Genomic DNA, 18,131 nt, shown 5'->3' with positions numbered 1-18,131 from the left:
TTTCCACTGATGTCAGTTTCCATGACCTTTGTGGGACCCTGGTTTGTGCTCACACCGGGCACCTGTGGCGGTCCTCTCTGCACCTGCCCCGTAAGGGTGCTTGCTGCCTGCACAGCTGGCATAGCGGGGGAACCCTGGTTCACGGCCCGTGTACCCGTGGGCTTTCCATGGGCTGTGAAGGTCCAGGTTGTGTCTCAGGGTGAGTGTCCTGCCCAGGACCCAAAACTTGCTGAGCCAACCTGCACCCTCTGTGGCATCAAGCACGTTCCATGCCCAGGTGCCCAGCAGTGTGGGCTTGGTACCTGCTGGTGCTGTCATGACCTGGGGCTCAGGCCGAGTTTGAGCTCCGCCCCTGGACTGGAGCCCACTCAGATGACCTTTGCTGACTCAAGTGCTGGGCTGAAGAACGTCCAAGAATAACGACTTCTCCCCGCTCTGGCGCAGAGCTGGCCACGGTCATGGCCAGGAAGGGACTGGCCAACCTCTCGGCCAAGTTCCGGGGGACCCTGTGCTCAGCTATAAAAGGGCGGTGGGGAGAGGAGCTGGCCCAGCCTCTCTCAGACCTGGAGAGTGACCTGTCGGAGCTGTGAGAGCAGACCCCCGAGATGCAGCCCCTGCTTCTGCTCCTTTGCCTTGGCCTCATTGCTGCCCTGCGGGCCCAGGACCCCCTGGCCTTGGACGAGGGCGATCAGGATGTGAGGCTTGGGAGGCAGTGGGGAGGCAGGGGGGACTCCGCGGAGACCCTCACTGTTGGGGCCTGTGCCTCTGAAAGGCAGCGGGAGTTGGGGACCCCGGTGTACAGGGTGCTGTGAGAGAGGCACGTGGCTGGCAGTGAGGGGCCCTGAAGCAGTGCGGGCACCTGCAGGGCTGGCAGCCATCATTTGGCTCAGACTGGTGAAGTCACTGGGAATATTCCGGGTGGAATGTGGGGTACAGAGGGCTCCCTGTGTCCCAGCCTTGGTGCGCGACAGAGTCTGGGGGCTACAGACTCAGACAGGGAAGCCCTGGAGACGTTGCTCAGGCTAATGGAGACGCCCCTTCCCCAGTTGTCAGGGACCTGGTATGTGAAGGCCGTGACCACGAACATGGACAAGCCAGAGAGGAAGCCCGATTCTGTGGGCCCCATAACCATCGTGACGCAGGATGGGGGCAACCTGGAGGTCAGCCTCAGTTTCCTGTGAGTGTCTGAGGCCTGCCGTGGGAGGGCAGGAGTGGAGGTGGGGCATGGCAGAGTGACCACCGGGATGCCCTCCAGCTGAGCCCCTGCAGCTCTGAGGAAGAACTGACCCCGAGGTGCCTGGGCTGTGTGCGTCCCTGAGGATGGCAGATCCGGCTCTGACCACCTGGCTTCCAGGGGCACCTGCAGGGGCCTGCCTGGGACTCATAACCTCCAAGTCCTGTGTGGTAGCCATTCCGGGCAGGAGAGGCCCAAGCAGGCCCAGCACTGCCCACACGCTCCTGTTCCCAGGATCAAGGGCCAGTGCCACACACTCGATGCTGTCCTGGAGAAAACGGAGGAGCCGGGCAGGTACACGGCCTGTGAGTACTGAGCCAGCGGGCAGGCTGTCGGCCAGAGCACCACATCCCTGACTTCCTCTCTGCCCACCTCTCTGCCCTCCCTGCCCTCCCTCCTGTCTCCTCTCTGAGAGTGCCCAGTTTCTCACACCCAGGAGCAGGGGCGGTCCCGTGCTGCCTAGAGGGGGCTAACTGCCCAGGGTTCCCTTGGAGGGTCCCTAGCTTGGTCCTGGGAGCTGGGGGAGGGGCGCTGTGAACCCCACCCCTGCCTCTCGCCCTGGAAACGTCTGAGCCCCCAGGATGTGGCTGGGCTGCCGCTGCTGCACGGGTTCTTGGAGTATGTGCAAGACTCTATCAGCCTCTTGGTAACTGGACTCCTGCCAGCAGGTGGCTGAGGGGTCTGCCAGGCCAGGCACTGGGCCCCATGTCTGCTCCTTTGTAAGGAAGCGTGGCCTCGGGTGGACCCGATTCTGTGCTTGCAGTTGGGGGCAGGAGTGTGGCACAAGTGACCCCGCTGAAGGAGAAGGACCACTTTGTCATGGTGTGTGAGGGTGTGATGCACGGGAAGGCTTTCCGCCATTTCAAGCTCCTGGGTGAGTGTGACCTGCCCATGGCCCTGATTCCCCGTGCCCTCCTGCTCGTCCCTGAGCCCTCCTGGCCCACAAGAAGCTGCTGGGATGCAAAGCACCTCTGGCCTCCAGCACAGGCCCTGATCTATCTCTGACCCCACATGCGAAGCCCGGGGCTTTCTGGGGACAGCCCAGGTTCTACTCAGCAAGGCCCTTGGGGGTCCCCCAGGTTGGGGTGCTGAACGCGGCAGCACTTCCCGAGTCAAGTGTGAGAGCACAGCAGGGTGGGTCAGCAAGTGCCCAGTGCCCAGGGCAGCCTGGCTTCCTCAGGGCTGCAGGGCCCTGTGCTGTCCTCCCCTCCCCTGCCTGGGGCGGCTAATGTGCGTTGTGGGGTCACCCCATCATGGTCCTCCAGTCCTGCCTCAGATGAGCTCAGGAGTGGGATGCAACCCTGGTGGCCCTGTCGGCCCTGCTGAAGGTCCCCTCCCAGTTGAGGGCCTCCTGGTATCCCAGGCTGGGTGCTGACCCCTTGGTGCCCAGTGCTGTGCCACCTCACCCTGCTGTCTTGTCCTGGCTGCACCTGCAGGCAGAGAGCCTGAAACCAACCCGGCAGCCTTGGAGGAGTTTCAGAAGGTGGCAAGAGCCAAGGGCTTCACCACGGAGGACATCGTCATCCCCCAACTGGGAGGTAGGAGGGATGCACCTGCCTGCTCTCCCGGCCCAGGGACGCACAAGTCTCCTTTTGTCTTTGTCCTTCTGGGGCTCAGGGAAGTGTCAGAGACAGGGCAGGTTTGGGGTCCTGGCTCACTCCCAGTGTGCTCCAAGGCACCATATTCCCTCTTTCTGCAGAATCCTGCTCTCCAGAGACTGACTAGGGTAAGCCCCATGGCCTTCTGGGAAAATGTGGGTCTCAGGTTTGGTGGGGGTGTGGGTGTTCCGGCTCTGTCCCCAGCCTGCAGCCTGGGCAGGAGGTTGATCTGGCCAGGCAGCCTGGGTTCTGTCCTGAGCCCTCCAGACCCTCTGGCGATGTTTCTGATCCTGCTGTGGAGTCACCCTGGGGTGCTGGGTGCTCTCTCCTTGTTCCTGACTAGAGCAGACACTGTGGGGACAGAAGCACAGGTGTGGGCAGCAGCACCCCCACCCCAACAGCCCAGTGACTCTTCTGGGTCCTGGGAGAAGCTAAGAAATGGATAGGAGCATCCTGAAGGTGCAGCCCCCAGGCCCTCCCTGCTGAAATTGGGGTGTCTCCCTGCGTCCTGGTGAATCTCTGTGGGTGTGCAAGCCAACAGATTCACTAAGGAGGACTCTGCCCCACCAGGCCGCAGCAGGCCAGCACCAGCACCAGCCTCCTTGGATGGCCGGGGACAGCCCAGTCCTCGCCCAGCAGAGGCCTGGTGTGTGGGAAAGCCCTGGGTCAGCTTGATCGCACCCACAGTGTGGACACCCGCCTGCCAGAGCTGAGAGAATAAAGCTTTGAAACCAGCAATGCTGTGGTCATGTTTGCTCATCTTGTCCCAGGCCCCGTATCTGCGCTGGCTGCTGGTCCCGGCCTTGTGTCAGCACGTGTTAGCTTGGCCCCTCACCGACATACTGCCCGCGCTCTCGGCTCTGTCCTGGCGTGTTGGGTAGGGGACGTTTCTGGGGTCAGTCACCTCCTCCCCTTGGCTCTCCAGCTTTTGCTCCCCTCCCATGTAGTGCTCGCGTGGGGTTCAGGCCGCTGCCTGCGCCCTCACTGAGCCAGGCCCGTCAGTCACGTCCTGTCCCCCTGCCCTGGCCCTCAGCAAGGGTATAACTGCCTCTTTCCTGGGTTTCCTGATGGCTCCGTGGGTCCCTGTCCCCCATGGCCTGCCCCCTGCTCACTGGGGCTTCTGTGGTGCTGGCTTCTTCTGGCTCGCCAAAGTCAGCCCTCGGCAACCCCAGCACAGCCCAGCCAAGCTAAGCCGGCAGGGTTCAGCCCACTCCACACCGTCCCTGACTGGCCATTGGCCGTGACTGCCTCACAGCCCCACCCTCCTGGGGGCCATAGCTTCCTCCCCAGAGGCCACTGAGCCTGTGGCCAGTCCTCTTAGCCTGTGGCCAGTCCTCTTCTGCTGTCCACTCCCACAGCACCACGTGGTCCTGTCCCGTGGCTCCTGGAGTGCTCCCAGGGAAAGAATAAAGCTGCCGCCTGCCCGTGCCGTGTGGGGCTCCTGCTTGCTGACCATCAGAGCCTGGGGGCCTCAGGTGTCGTGTCTGGACAGTCTGTCACCTGGTATTTTGGGTACCTGTGTGCCATGTACAGCCGGCTGCCATAGGTGTCCCCAGGCTTGGGCCTAGCTTCCCCTAGCCTTGTGCACTGAGCACCCCCAGCCAACCACCCCAACATTGCGGATCCCTGGGTGATGTGCAGAGCAGAACCCGGTCCTCACTGTGGGCACAGCCGCCCCACACCTGCACCTCTGCCTGTGGTGTACATGGCAAGGAGATGTGGGGGACCCAGTGGGGGCTGAGTGGGGGGCTGTGCCAGGAAGGCCAGGTGCCATAGGCTTCACCCTCCGAGGAGCATAGCTCCCAGGGCACAGGGCCCTGCTCCCCCACCACCTTGCCCTAAGCACCATGCACTGAGCCGTACCCACACCCAGGGCTTCAGGCGTGGCTCCACAGGCCCCACACTTAGTTCTGATGGCAGTTCTCCCCATACTCCAAGGAGTCACCCCGAGGGTGCCCTGGCCGCTTCCTGGCAGAACCCCGGGGTTGGGGGTTCATGTCCTCCCCTTTCCATGTGTGGGGGTGTCACACAGCACGCAGCTGTGTGCCTCGCATGCTGACTGACCCCTATGCATTGTCATGTCTGACACCTCCATGCTCCCTGTGACCCCCATACCACCCACGGCACCAGAGTCAAGCCTCATCTAGGTTCCTTGGTGTGCAGGGGAACCGCACCATGACACGTCCGCCTTCCCAGTGCCCAGGGTAGGGGTGGGTGCTGTGGGCAGACATTGTGTGCCCTGCCAGCCAGGGCAGAGCAGAGCGCCATCTCAGGGGACCGCCCATGGCTGGGCCAGGGAGCGCAGTGCCCTGACAACACAAGGACAGGGAGGGCAGTGGATGGCCGTGGGCCCGGGCTCGTTCCACAGTGGGCTCTGACACACTTACTCAACAGGAGGTAGAGATTTTTTAATTGATAGAAAATCCATGTAAATCAATCCCTGTGAAAGTCTTCAATTCCATGTTCTCTGATCGGTTTTCATTCTAGAAACCACCACCAGCTTGTTCTGGAACATTCTCAGGGCCACCTTAACATCACTCACTGTTTATCCCGCCCTGCTTGTCTGCTCAGCTGTGTCCTGTCTGGGTGGGTGGACAACATGGTGGACAAGTGGGCACAGGGTGGGGGTGTGTCCCAGTCCTGGGGTCTGGGATGGTCCTGGCTGCTGGGCGGGGTGGGCGTGTGGGTCTGGGATGATCCTGGCTGCTGGGCGGGAGTGGAGGGGTCCCTGTCCTGGGGTATGGGATGGTCCTGGCTGCTCGGCAGGGGGTGGGTATGTGTCCCAGTCCTGGGGTCTGGCATGCTGTTGGCTGCTGGGCGGGTCACACCCTGGAGGATGCGGAGAGCAGCTGTCTCCTGTCTGCCATATTCTCTGCACACGGCCGTGCTCAGGTCAGGGGTGGGCGTGGACGACAAAGTGTCCTCCAGTGCCTAGGGCAGTGCCCGGGTGGTGCGTGTCTGGGTGGGAGCTCTGGGCCTTCCTGCAGCCCAGCAGGGGATCAGCCCTCATACTCCCTGCAGCTCCATGTCTCCATGAGGCACCTCAGTGTCTCGTCCCCAAACCCAGCCTTGCCTCCCAGCAGCCAAGGGGTGTGCACTGCAGCTCAGTTGGCTGTTCCTGCCCGAACGGAATGGTGGGCATCGTTCTCTCCCTGGGCTCACCGTCCTGGGCATCTTTCTCTCCCTGGGCTCACTGTCCTCATGCGGTGCCCATTTTCCTTGCCCTGGGTGCTGTGCTGCTCTGTGTGGTGCATCTGGTGCCGCGGGCCTTCCTAACCAGGGTCTGCAGCTGATTCCTCACGCTCCGTCCCTCATCCTGTCACTTCCTGATGTTGCCTGCACTTGTGCCAAGGCAGCTGGTTTGACAAAGTCTACTGTGTCTGTGTTTCTAGGCCTGGTGAGGATTCAGTGCCCTCGGGCCACTGAGTGTGTCACAGGTGCCCACCCACCAGCACACCCATTGGGGTTCCTTGACCTTGTGCGGAAGGCTGTGGGATGAGGCCCCACCCTGTCTGTCACAGGTGGGCTTGTTAGCAAGGGTCGCCCTCGGGGATTCTGTGGCTTCTGCCTCGTTGTGGCATTTGTATCTCTCCTGCGTGCTGTCCCTCCTGCCTTCTGAGTTCTGCTGATGGTGCTGTGTTGGCAAGCTGGGCCCTTCACAGGAGTCTTGGTGTGAGCTGCTCAGTGCTGTGGCTGGCTGGCAGGGCTGCTGCACACCTGACTGGCACGGCAGCTGGGTGGATGCCTGGGCAGTGCAGTCAGGTTGGGCTGCCCGGTAACACCATCACCTCAGCTTGTCTTGGCTCACTCTGGCCCTGCTCACATCAGGTCTCTCACACCTGCCTGTGTCTCTGAGAGTGACCTGACGCCCCAACATGGGCCACAGCCAGCATCCTCATCCATCCCCTCGGGCCTGCCTGGGCCTGATGTCCCCTGGGTCATTGGCCTGCCCATTTCCTTCTCCACCTGCACAATAACCTGGGTGAGCCCGGCTCCGACCCTCCCTCAGAGCACAAACGCCTCCTTGTCCTCACCCATCTGGCCAGCTCGGTCCACTTTGCTTTTTCCCAAAGCGCTCAACTCCTGGGATGTAATCGGTAATTATAGGCCTTGATGTCCAACCAGGATGTGAGGCATGGGACGCACAGTGCAGAAGGCATTCATGGGAGGGTGACGTTCATGGCAGAGGCTGTGGCAGGTGGGCAGGTTCCATGAGCCTTAGACTCCCCTGGGGTGTCTGTGTGGCTGCCGTGGCCTGAGCAGAGCACAGCAGTGTCTGGCACAGGACCCAGGGCTGCCTGTTCAGTGCTCGCCTGTCTTCTTGGGCAAGGCATTCCTTTTTGCCTGTTGTCCACTTTCCACATTTTTTTTTTAAATTTAGAGGTTTCTTTATTACCCTGAACATTCTGGGATCCCATTTGGCACCGGTCCTGTCCTGGCAGCTCCACTTCCCACGCGGCTCCCTACTGTGGTCTGGGAAAGTGGTAGTTGATGGCTCAAAATCATGGGACCCTGAACTGGGTCCCAGAAGAAGCTCCTGGCTCTTCTGACTGGCTCAGCTCCATTTTGTGTCCATTGCGGACTGAACCAGTAGACAGTGGATCTTTCTCTGCCTCTCCTTCTCTCTGTAAATCTGCTGGCTCACTCCTCAAGCAGCCTGGCCCCAGCCAGGAGCAGGTGATGGTGCAGGTGAAGGAGATGGGGGTCCTGGGTGCACAGAGCTAGGTGTGTGTGTGGGGTGTCCCCTCGGTCCAGGCTTGTTGAGCTCGCATTCACTCTGCGAGCCACAGAACTGGGAATTCAAATCTGTGATGGATACAGGCAGGAGAGCCGACAGGACAGCCAGGGACGAGTAGGGCTCTGGGTCAGCCCCATGAGTCTGGGAGGGCTGAGTGGGCTCCAGAGGTTACGCCCCCGTGCAGGCCTGTGGAGGTGAACTTCATCCACCCTGAGCTGCACACAGAGCCCCTTCCAGCTCAGGACACTGAGGCCCCAGGGAAGGAAGCGGCAGCCGGGGGTGGGGAGTGCGGCTCTGGGCGTGCAGGGGGTGAGTGGCCAGCTACCCAGCACGGCTCCCCAGCCCTACCCCAGCCCAGCCCAGTGGTATGAGTGGAGACAGGTGCGCCCTGTCCCTGATGGCTGGGGCCCATCCAGGTGGCTGGTCCGGAGCCCTTGGAGGTGCCAGCACGGGGAGGCTCCTGTGTCTTTATTCTGCAGGTGGCATTGCTTGTTACTCATGGGATCCCAACAATAACAGCACGACACGTTCCCAAAAGAGACGGCCTTGGCCAGGACGGGCAAGCTGGCGGGGCAGGGTAGGCACCGGCCAAGGGTGATGTAAGGGCACCGTGAGCAGAGCTGGCACCATCTGCTGCCCAGCCCCGTGTCCACTACTGCATCTTCTACTGTGAGTCCCCATGCTCTAGGCAGAGGTCACATTGAGGACCACCGGCCCACCCACCTTCTAGACACTAGAGCTCTCTGAGAGGTGCTGGGCACTGCAGAGCAGGGCGCAGGAGTCCTGTCCCCGAGGCCCTGGAGGAGTTTTAGGACTTTGTGCAGCGCAAGGGCTTCCTGCCAGAGAACATGATCCTCCCTCCGGAGCACGACGGTGCGAGACCACGAGGCACACAATCCCAGGTTCACCCCGTGAGCTCTTAGTGCTGAGCCCCACTCTGTGGTGGCTGTGGGAAGCCAGACCTGTGGCCAGGGAGGGGCAGGGCCGTATTCTGGGCACCCCCTCATCTTGGGTTTTCCTGTCTCAACAGAACGCTGTGAGTAGCCATGGGGAGGACATGGTTACAGCCCCGGGGCCTGAATCCCGAGGCTTTTGCTCCATCTCAACTCTCCTGACCCATCCCCTGGGCGGACAGGTGCCTGCCTGGACCAGCAGAAGGGCAGTCTCCTTGGCCGACCCCACCCCCGGCTCATTGGCCAGCCTCTCAGGCCTTGGACATCACCCTAAGGACAGCTCACACCTGCTCCCTCGGTCATGGGAACACCAGGCTCATTCTGCAGCAGTGGCTAGCTGTGGCTAGTGTCCACCGCGCAGCCCAGGAAGGAGGCTTGCTGACCGGCTCTCCGCCTCCATCAGACTATGAGCTCTGGGGTGTTTCTTGTTTCCAGTTCTAGGCTGGCCCCTGCTGACCCAGAGGGGGAGTCACTGGGGCCTGCCTGTCCTTGTCCGCATGCAATCCCTCCTCCATGTACCCACTCCCCAATGAAGAGGGAAAGCCACCACTCTGGACTCTGCCTCTCTGTCCAGGGTCCCCAAGGAAGCTCTCAGAGGCTGATGAGGTACCTGGGATCTAGGGGAGAGGCTTACACCAGGGCACAGCTGGGCGTGTCCTGGGAAGAGGACCTCTGGGGCCTGCTGTCCAGCTGTGGGCAGCCTGATGCTGATCATCTCCGTGTGCAGCCAGAGGGCAACGCGCTGCGGGCGTGGGCTCATCACGTGCTCTGTGAACAAGCTCCTGTTCTACAACAGCTCAAGTGGGGCTGGTGCTGAGCCCAGGTGTCTCCCCCTAGCGACGCCCCAGGCTCCAAACCAGTGTCAGGGCAGTCCAGGGAAGTCTGCTCAGAGGCAAGGATGTCTGACTGCCACAGCCCTGTGGCTCAGAGAATGTGCATCGGGCCAGGCTTCCTGCTGGGGACCCCAGCTCCCCACCCACCACTGCCAAGCAGTGGGTGATCCTGGGCTTGCAGGTGGCCAGGGCACCCACCAGTACTGTTGACGCTCTGGCCGCTGGACGATGAGCTCTGGGGTCTGTGGGGTGTTAACTGCTGCCCAGGGACATCCATGGATAAGGCCACTGTGCGCGTAGGTGAGGGAAGGATGCTGAGGGACTCCCAACGACAGGGCCACTGTACTTGCAGGTAAGCGAGGGGACGGAGACCTGGTGGTTCGGAGGGGAGACACTGGAGGATCTGTACGGATCAGACCGATGCCCCAGCCCACTTGGAGTCCTGAGTAGGGCTTGTAAGCATGGAACATTGCCGACCACCACATGCCAGTGCACGTGAAAGCTAGGACTCGGGCCCTGTCTAGTGGGACTAGATCCCAGTACCTGACTGAATGTGGAACAGGGGACAGGTCACATCAGGCAGGGCCGTGACACTAACCAACATGAGAGAACCAGGTCTGGGGTAGGTTCTGTGAAGGATATGTGGGCCCAACCCTGTGGAAATACAAGTATAGTCTGTCAATTAAGTCCACTGGCCTGCAGAAGGGCCCAGGAGGGCTCCCCCGGCTGCCCTGGCCCTCCTGTGATCCAAGGGGCTCCTGGCACCTGGGGCTGGGGCTCCTTCTGTGGCAGAGCAAGGGCCAGCTGCAGGGAGGAGGTGGGCATTTGGAGTGTCCACATCCTGAGGGAGACGCTGGTTCGAGTCTCAGCTGTTCCACTTCCCGTGTAGCCTGGGCGCCTGAGGAGCCATCTCCAGGCTGTGCCCGTCACACGGGTGATTTGGGTAGCTTGGGGTCCACGTGCAGTCACTGTAGGTGTCCTGGAGCCAGGCTTCCTGCAGGGTCTTGCCCGCTGAGCACCCTCTTCAGGTCCCTGCAGCCCAGGGCTCACTGTGGGTGCAGACACCCTGCACCTGGCCTGGGTTCAGCATGCGCATGGCACAGAGACGTGAGGGAATGCGCATGGCACAGAGACGTGAGGGACCCAGCGGGAGCCACGTGCAGGGCCTGTCCCCGGTAGGCAAGGCGCAGGGTGCTTCAGCCTCCAGATCAGGGGTGAAGCTGTTCTCTGCAGGGTGGGCGGGGCTCCCTCGCCTGGGACCTCGAGGACCTGTGGGTGAATCAGGAGCACCCTCAAGCTCAGGTGTCTGGAAACTTCCAAGGAGCTCTGGTTTTTCTCTGGGAAGTTGAAGGCTCAGGACCCGCATGGCCCAGGAATACTACGCTGGATCTGAGCGTGGTCCTCCCTGGCTGGCTGTCACAGGTGCTGTCCACTCAGGTCCTGCTCAGAGCTCTGCTGGGCATGGGGGGGGGGGGAGGCGGGGAACTTCCTGTTTCAGAGCCTGTGAGCTCTCTGAGGTCTCACTCGCCTCACCCCTGCTCTGTGGCGCGGTGTGGGTCAGTTCTCCCTGACCTGTGCCTCTCCATGTGGACAGGGGACGTGCCAGCTTCCTTGCCGCCCAGTTGGCACAGGGCTCTGCAGGGCCCAGGAAGGCATTGACCCTCTGCCCTGACAGCTTGGCTGCTGGTTCCCAGAGGAGACAGCCTGAGAATTGGCAGCGTCCTGAGATCCTTCCTGCCTCCTCTGCATCCACACCCCAGCCCCTGTGACCTGATCCTGGGCTGTAGGCCCCACGAGACACCATGACCTCTGTCCGTGGCCCCTGGCACCTGGGGTGGCTCCTGCCTCACAGCCAGGAGTGGGCTCAGGGCTGGAGCTGCCCCACCGCCAGGAGTGGGCCTGGCAGCGGCTGAAGCAGCACTCATGCCAGCAGGGGGCACCCTGGGTCAGCTCCAGCATGGCCTTGTCCTGGGGCTCCTCCTGCACCCTTCTGTGTGCTGGACAGTGTTGGACTCAGGACCAGGACAAGGATGCCTGTCTGCCCTGTCCCCAGCCAGGGCGACTTTCCTTCTGCCACAGCCGTGTCCAGAGCATGCGCTGCCCTGCCCAGCCGACTGTCGGCTCTACAGTCAGCACCAGGACCCCAGGTGTGCCCAGCTCTTTATAGAAGTGCCCCTGAAGTGGTTGTTTTGGCCTGGTGCTCTGGCCAGCAGAGCCAGTAACGTGGACACGGTGAGGGGATGAGGCACCCTCAGGAGACAGGTGATGGTGGAATCCTCTCGGAAGTGTCCCTTTATTGCCCTTTCACCTCTCCTTGACACTCTTTCCCCCACACCCTCATTAGCAGAATATTGGGTACAGCTGAGTCCCATTAGACCAGGTGCTTCTAGCCCCAAACCCATTCCCTGTAGTGCTCAGCTTAACCAGTGCTAATCAACTGCTTGGCTCACAACAGCCTGGTCGTCCACAGGAACTCCACGACAAATCCTGGGCACACAGGCAAGTCCTAGTGGGAAGACGGGGTCGGGGGCGGCCGGGCTGGGGCCCTGGAGCAGGGGCAACGCTGACACTGAGTGCAGCAAGACGCCGTGGTAGCCCTGTCCAGCTCTGGGATCTGCAGGGGGGGTGGGTGGCACGGAGCTCTGTATAGTTAGGGGGAGACACAGCTGTGCCAGGAAGGGGCAGGGTATATAGAGAGAGGGTCAGTGGGGCTGTGGGTTCCAACATGGGGGTGGTGGCTGGCAGCTCGACCTCCCATCCTGTGTCAGGTAGAGAGGGGGAGAGAGAGAGTGTGAGAATATGGAGAGAGCGATAGAGAGAGAGAAGCCAACTGCTGATGAGGCCTTACACATTCTGAGCAGGAGAATCCCATACCCCTTGCTGCCTTCCGAGTCTTGGGCACCAGACTCTGCCCAGGCCACCAGGGGTGCCCAGGTTGAAGAAGCAGCAACTTAGAGACCTGGCCCCGTCTAGGCTGGCCTGCTGCCGCCTCTGGGAATCCCACTCCCACGTGCTAGCACACACAAGGCCCAGGCACACGGGTGGGGCAGCTGAGCGCCCCCTAAGCAGTCTGTCATGGGGACCTGCTCGGGTGTGTCTCCTGCAGCTGTCCCTGGACGCACAGGCCTGAGGCCAGCAGTGAGGCACCCTGTGCCAGGGACTCTGCCACTTCAGGGTGCAACAAAAGGGGGATCAAAGCATTAGGCCATGAACCCAGGGCGCAGGTCCAGTGGTGTCCGCACACGAAAAATGAAAGAGTTTTTGCTCCCAGCAGCCTCCAGTGATGCTCCTGTCTCTTACAAGGGGAGGGGTCGCAAGGCAAGGATGTCAAGAAAGGCTGTTTTTACACAGACCCAGGAGGCCCTGGGGTGGACATGGTGGCAGCTCTGGGCAGTCTGTGCCACAGGGCCATCTCTGACTGTCTCCTCAGCCTTCCCATGGGAGCCACAACAGGAAGGGCAGTAACTTCCCCTAGATCCCACGAGGACCCAGCTGGGAGCAGCCTGGCCTGCTCTGTGTCCCCACCCTGGGCTCCCCATCTCAGGGTGGAGCATCAGCTGCACTTGGCACACTCGGCCCAACCTCACACAGTGCCTAGCGGCCTGTACGCCTGAGGCCCCTTCAGGGCACATGCTGGAGGGCTCCCCAAAGAGCACACCTAGGCAGGCGCTGGGTGAGGTCTCTGCGTGGCCCTTCCCGTCCCCACAGGCCACAGAAGGCTCAGACATGAGCCGTGGAACCCCTCTCCCCGCCGGTGCTGGGAGCCCAGCCGGCCTGGCCTTTTCCCAGGGGCTGAGCTGTCTGTACTGGCCATGCTGGCCCAGCTGCCCGACACAAGCCCTCCACCCCCGTGTCCACCTGGCAGGAGGCCTGAGGAGGGGTGAGGAGCCCCAGGCAGTGGGAATGCCAGCATGGAGGGAGGGCGGGGAGGCCCCATCCAGGGCCCAGTCAGGGGACACAGGGCCAGCTGGCCTCCAAGACATCACCACTTGTGCGACATCCACCGTGACGCTGTGTAAGCCATGGCACAAAGTGCCCCGTGTGCCCAGCAACCAGGGCCTCCAGGAACTTGTAGATAAGAAGGATCCGGAACATGAAACCCCACCCAGTCTTCCTGGGAGCAGCCCATCCGCCAACAGGTGTGTGCAGCAGGCCTAGGAGCCTGGCCACATGCAGAAGGGACAATGGCCCTCCTGTGGCTCCTTGCCCAGAGTCAGCACTGGAAGGACCAGGAGGGGACAGGGAGGAGGGTAAACTGAGCCATGGGCATGGCCCTCCCCCAAGGGCAGGCCTGCTCCCCTGTCTGGGGAGGTATGGGGACCCGTGGCTGTGGCCGTCCAGGAGGTCCCTGTGTGCCGGGAGGTCAGCCCTCCTCCCCCAGAGGTGACTCCAGTGGCCGGCAGAGGCCCTCGGGTGCAGGGGGACATGGCCGGCGGCACAGGCTCACATACACGCACAGCATCTCCTTTGGGGCTAGCGTGCCTGGGAAGCAGTGATGATGGTCCCGCTGCGTGAGTGGCAGCACCACGTGGGAGACCCGGATGGAGCTTCTGGCTCCTGGCCTGGCCCAGCCCTGGGTGTTGTGGTCCCTGGGGAGAGAAGCGGCAGGTGGAGGAGCTTTGTCTCTGGGTGTGCTTCTTCCTTACTAAGGTTACATGCATGCAACGTGTTTGTGCCTGCGTGTGCACATGCGAAGCGTGTACCTGTGCTTACACTGCAATGTGTGTGTGTGCCTGTGTTGCATCCGTGTGTGCGCCTGTGCGTGTCCATCAACGTGTCTGCCTTGCCTGTGTGTGCACATCTGTGCATGACAGAGGTGACCCGAAGCGTTCCTCGGAAAGGGATGTGACAGATAACCATGAAGCCTGCAGGGCTGCGTGAGTGACATGGCAGTTCAAGCAGCTGATGGCACTGTCAGCGTGCCGTGCCTGAGGGCTAACTGGCTGCCCCATTTCTGTTCCAGATCCCTTCTAACTGGTCTGGGAGGGCAGCTGACCATGGTCAGAGGGTCTGGGCTCTGCCACCCAGGTTGAGACCAACACAGAGTCCCTGTGTCCTGGCTCAACCATCTGGCAGTGAACCTGTGGACGAAAGCTCTAGTAGCTGTTCCTGGGGTTGTGCATTCTTGCAGAAGGGTCCTGGTGCCAGCTGAACTCTCTTGTCAAGGTCTAAGCTTTGATTACACTTTCCCCGTGCTCTCGAAGGACTTCTCAATCACATGCTTGATGCAGAGGGAGGTTTGTTCTCATCTTCTCAGCTCACAGTAGAGTCTACGAGTGGGAGTGTGTTTTGTTGCAAAGTCTGGAACCGCACAGGCAATGTCAACTGGTGTGAGTTTTCCATGGATTCTCCCGGGACGCACAAGCCCTCCTGTTGCAGTTCTTGCCTCACCAGCCCCGTGGCTGTCAAGTGGGTGTGCAGAGAGGCTGCAGCCTGCACAGCAGCGGGGACCCTGGCTCTTGGCCCGTCCCCTGTGTTGGCTCCATGAGCTGTGACTGTCCAGGCCGCATCTGAGGGCCAATGTCTTGTCCAGGGTCCCAGAGTCAGTTGAGATCGAACCCCAGCACAGCCCACTCATGGTTCAGAGTGTGCACAGCAGCCAGCTGGGGTTAGGCTGAGGCACCATGGCACGACACTGACCCACACACTCAGGTCCGACCTGTTTTCCCATCCGTGACCCCTTCCTTTCCTGTGGACAGCGGCCCTGTCCCACTGACCCCTGTGGAGTCAACAGTAGTGATTCAGGAGTGTCCAAGAATAACGACTTCTCCCCGCTCTGGCGCAGAGCTGGCCACGGTCATGGCCAGGAAGGGACTGGCCAACCTCTCGGCCAAGTTCCGGGGGACCCTGTGCTCAGCTATATAAGGGCGGTGGGGAGAGGAGCTGGCCCAGTCTCTCTCAGACCTGGAGAGTGACCTGTCGGAGCTGTGAGAGCAGACCCCTGAGATGCAGCCCCTGCTTCTGCTCCTTTGCCTTGGCCTCATTGCTGCCCTGCGGGCCCAGGACCCCCTGGCCTTGGACGAGGGCGATCAGGATGTGAGGCTTGGGAGGCAGTGGGGAGGCAGGGGGGACTCCGCGGAGACCCTCACTGTAGGGTCCAGCACCTCTAAGCTGGAGCTGGAGCCCAGGCAGCCGGGGTACAGGCTGCTGAGGGAGGTAAAGGTGGGGAGACTTCAGGGAGACCCTCACTGTTGGGGCCTGTGCCTCTGAAAGGCAGCGGGAGTTGGGGACCCCGGTGTACAGGGTGCTGTGAGAGGCATGTGGCTGGCAGTGAGGGGCCATGAAGCAGTGCGGGCACCTGCAGGGCTGGCAGCCATCATTTGGCTCAGACTGGTGAAGTCACTGGGAATATTCCGGGTGGTATGTGGGGTACAGAGGGCTCCCAGTGTCCCAGCCTTGGTGCACGACAGAGTCTGGGGGCTACAGACTCAGACAGGGAAGCCCTGGAGACGTTGCTCAGGCTAATGGAGACGCCCCTTCCCCAGTTGTCAGGGACCTGGTATGTGAAGGCCGTGACCACGAACATGGACAAGCCAGAGAGGAAGCCCGATTCTGTGGGCCCCATAACCATCGTGACGCAGGATGGGGGCAACCTGGAGGTCAGCCTCAGTTTCCTGTGAGTGTCTGAGGCCTGCCGTGGGAGGGCAGGAGTGGAGGTGGGGCATGGCAGAGTGACCACCGGGATGCCCTCCAGCTGAGCCCCTGCAGCTCTGAGGAAGAACTGACCCCGAGGTGCCTGGGCTGTGTGCGTCCCTGAGGATGGCAGATCCGGCTCTGACCACCTGGCTTCCAGGGGCACCTGCAGGGGCCTGCCTGGGACTCATAACCTCCAAGTCCTGTGTGGTAGCCATTCCGGGCAGGGGAGGCCCAAGCAGGCGCAGCGCTGCCCACACGCTCCTGTTCCCAGGATCAAGGGCCAGTGCCACACACTCGATGCTGTCCTGGAGAAAACGGAGGAGCCGGGCAGGTACACGGCCTGTGAGTACTGAGCCAGCGGGCAGGCCCGTCGGGCCAGAGGACCCCACCGTTCTGTGTTTGTCTGGTGCCCCTGTTCTGTGCCCAGGCTCCGTGGTTGGAGGCTGAGGGTTCTGCCAGGCCGGCCTTATCCTCGCTGGTCTCAAGGATGGCAGCCTGGTTAGGCTCCGTGTCGCTGTTGCTCACAGATGGAGGCCAAAGTGTGGTGCTGGTCACTCCGTCATACGTGCAGGACCACTGGATCCTCTACAGCGAGACTGAGCTGCCTGGGCTCCACATGCGACACGCCCAGCTCATCGGTGCGACCGGGGCTCCCATGGCACACCTTGCTCCCCCACACAGCTTCTCCCCTTCCTCTTCCCTCTCCTCCAGGGGAGACCCTGCCCCAGCCCATGCAGCCCCTTGGAGTTGATATCCATGAGGACTCCTCCATGCCTCCCGGGACTCGGCTGTTGGACTCCCTGCCCTGTCTCTGTTGCGGGGAGGCAGGAAGCTGGAGCCCTTAGTGGACCAGGACAGTGATGTTGCACGTGTTGGTGGAAGGTCCAGGCTCACTGGGGATGTTCCCCCAGGAACCCCATTCCACTGAGGGTGTCCAGAGGGGCAAAGAGCAGATGTGGACTCAGGAACCAGGACTGGGGGAGCAGACGGTGGGGGGTCAGTGCCCTGTGACTCTTGTCTGCTCGCTTGGGGGGAGCCCTACAAGGTGGGTCAGCAGGTGCCCAGTGCCCAGGGCAGCCTGGCTTCCTCAGGGCTGCAGGGCCCTGTGCTGTCCTCCGCTCCTTCCCTGCCTGGGGGGGCTCATGTGCACTGGGGGCACCCCATCCTGGTCCATCAGTCCTGAGCTCAGGAGTGGAATGGACTCCATCAGCCCTATCCAGCTGAAGGATCCTCCCAGCTGAGGGCCTCCTGGTATCCCAGGCTGGGTGCTGACCCCTTGGTGCCCAGTGCTGTGCCACCTCACCCTGCTGTCTTGTCCTGGCTGCACCTGCAGGCAGAGAGCCTGAAACCAACCCGGCAGCCTTGGAGGAGTTTCAGAAGGTGGCAAGAGCCAAGGGCTTCACCACGGAGGACATCGTCATCCCCCAACTGGGAGGTAGGAGGGATGCACCTGCCTGCTCTCCCGGCCCAAAGATGCTGCCTGCTCTCCTGGCCCAGGGACGCACAAGTCTCCTTTTGTCTTTGTCCTTCTGGGGCTCAGGGAAGTGTCAGAGACAGGGCAGGTTTGGGGTCCTGGCTCACTCCCAGTGTGCTCCAAGGCACCATATTCCCTCTTTCTGCAGAATCCTGCTCTCCAGAGACTGACTAGGGTAAGCCCCTGTGGCCTTCTGGGAAAATGTGGGTCTCAGGTTTGGTGGAGTGTGGTGCCCTGGCTCTGTCCCCAGCCTGCAGCCTGGGCAGGAGGTTGATCTGGCCAGGCAGCCTGGGTTCTGTCCTGAGCCCTCCAGACCCTCTGGCAATGTTTCAGATCCTACTGTGGGTTACCCCAGGGTGCTGGGGACACTCCCGTTATTTCTGGCTAGAGCAGACACCGTATGGGCACCGGATGCTTGGGGTATCAGGCAGCAACGTCCCTCCCCCTGACAGTCCATGTGATTGTTTTCGCGGCACTGGGAGGTCAGAAATGGGGCAGTAGAAACCCAAATTGGCCACCTTTCCACTGACACCTGAGCTCTGGAGGGCGAGATTCCCAGGTCTGACCCATGGTGGGCAGAGACTCCCAGGTGCCTATCCCCTTTTCCCTGCCTCACTGGTCCCAAGTGTCCTGCCCATGTCTCACACAGGGAACGTGCACCCTGC

General features: G+C 61.7%; 2 protein-coding genes across 2 annotated transcripts; both read left to right on the top strand.

The window, feature by feature from the left end:
- Nucleotides 1-605: 605 nt before the first annotated feature.
- On the top strand, nucleotides 606-15,221 carry LOC121172571 (lipocalin-1-like). The gene is made up of 6 exons (XM_041004646.1): nucleotides 606-695; nucleotides 1,047-1,177; nucleotides 1,469-1,539; nucleotides 1,998-2,108; nucleotides 2,671-2,772; nucleotides 15,142-15,221. The coding sequence occupies exons 1-6, from the start codon at nucleotides 606-608 to the stop codon at nucleotides 15,219-15,221; spliced, it is 585 nt and encodes a 194-aa protein (XP_040860580.1).
- An 81-nt stretch (nucleotides 15,222-15,302) lies between these two features.
- Nucleotides 15,303-17,640, top strand: LOC121172569 (lipocalin-1-like). The gene is made up of 6 exons (XM_041004644.1): nucleotides 15,303-15,392; nucleotides 15,842-15,972; nucleotides 16,264-16,334; nucleotides 16,520-16,630; nucleotides 17,326-17,427; nucleotides 17,615-17,640. The coding sequence occupies exons 1-6, from the start codon at nucleotides 15,303-15,305 to the stop codon at nucleotides 17,638-17,640; spliced, it is 531 nt and encodes a 176-aa protein (XP_040860578.1).
- Nucleotides 17,641-18,131: the final 491 nt, after the last annotated feature.

This window comes from Ochotona curzoniae, unplaced genomic scaffold (assembly GCF_017591425.1).
Source record: "Ochotona curzoniae isolate NIBS_2020 unplaced genomic scaffold, NIBS_Ocur_1.0 scaffold_3208, whole genome shotgun sequence".
NCBI classification, from domain to species: domain Eukaryota; kingdom Metazoa; phylum Chordata; class Mammalia; order Lagomorpha; family Ochotonidae; genus Ochotona; species Ochotona curzoniae.
The sequence above is the reverse complement of the archived record's forward strand: the minus strand, read 5'-3'. Positions and strand labels throughout refer to the sequence as shown.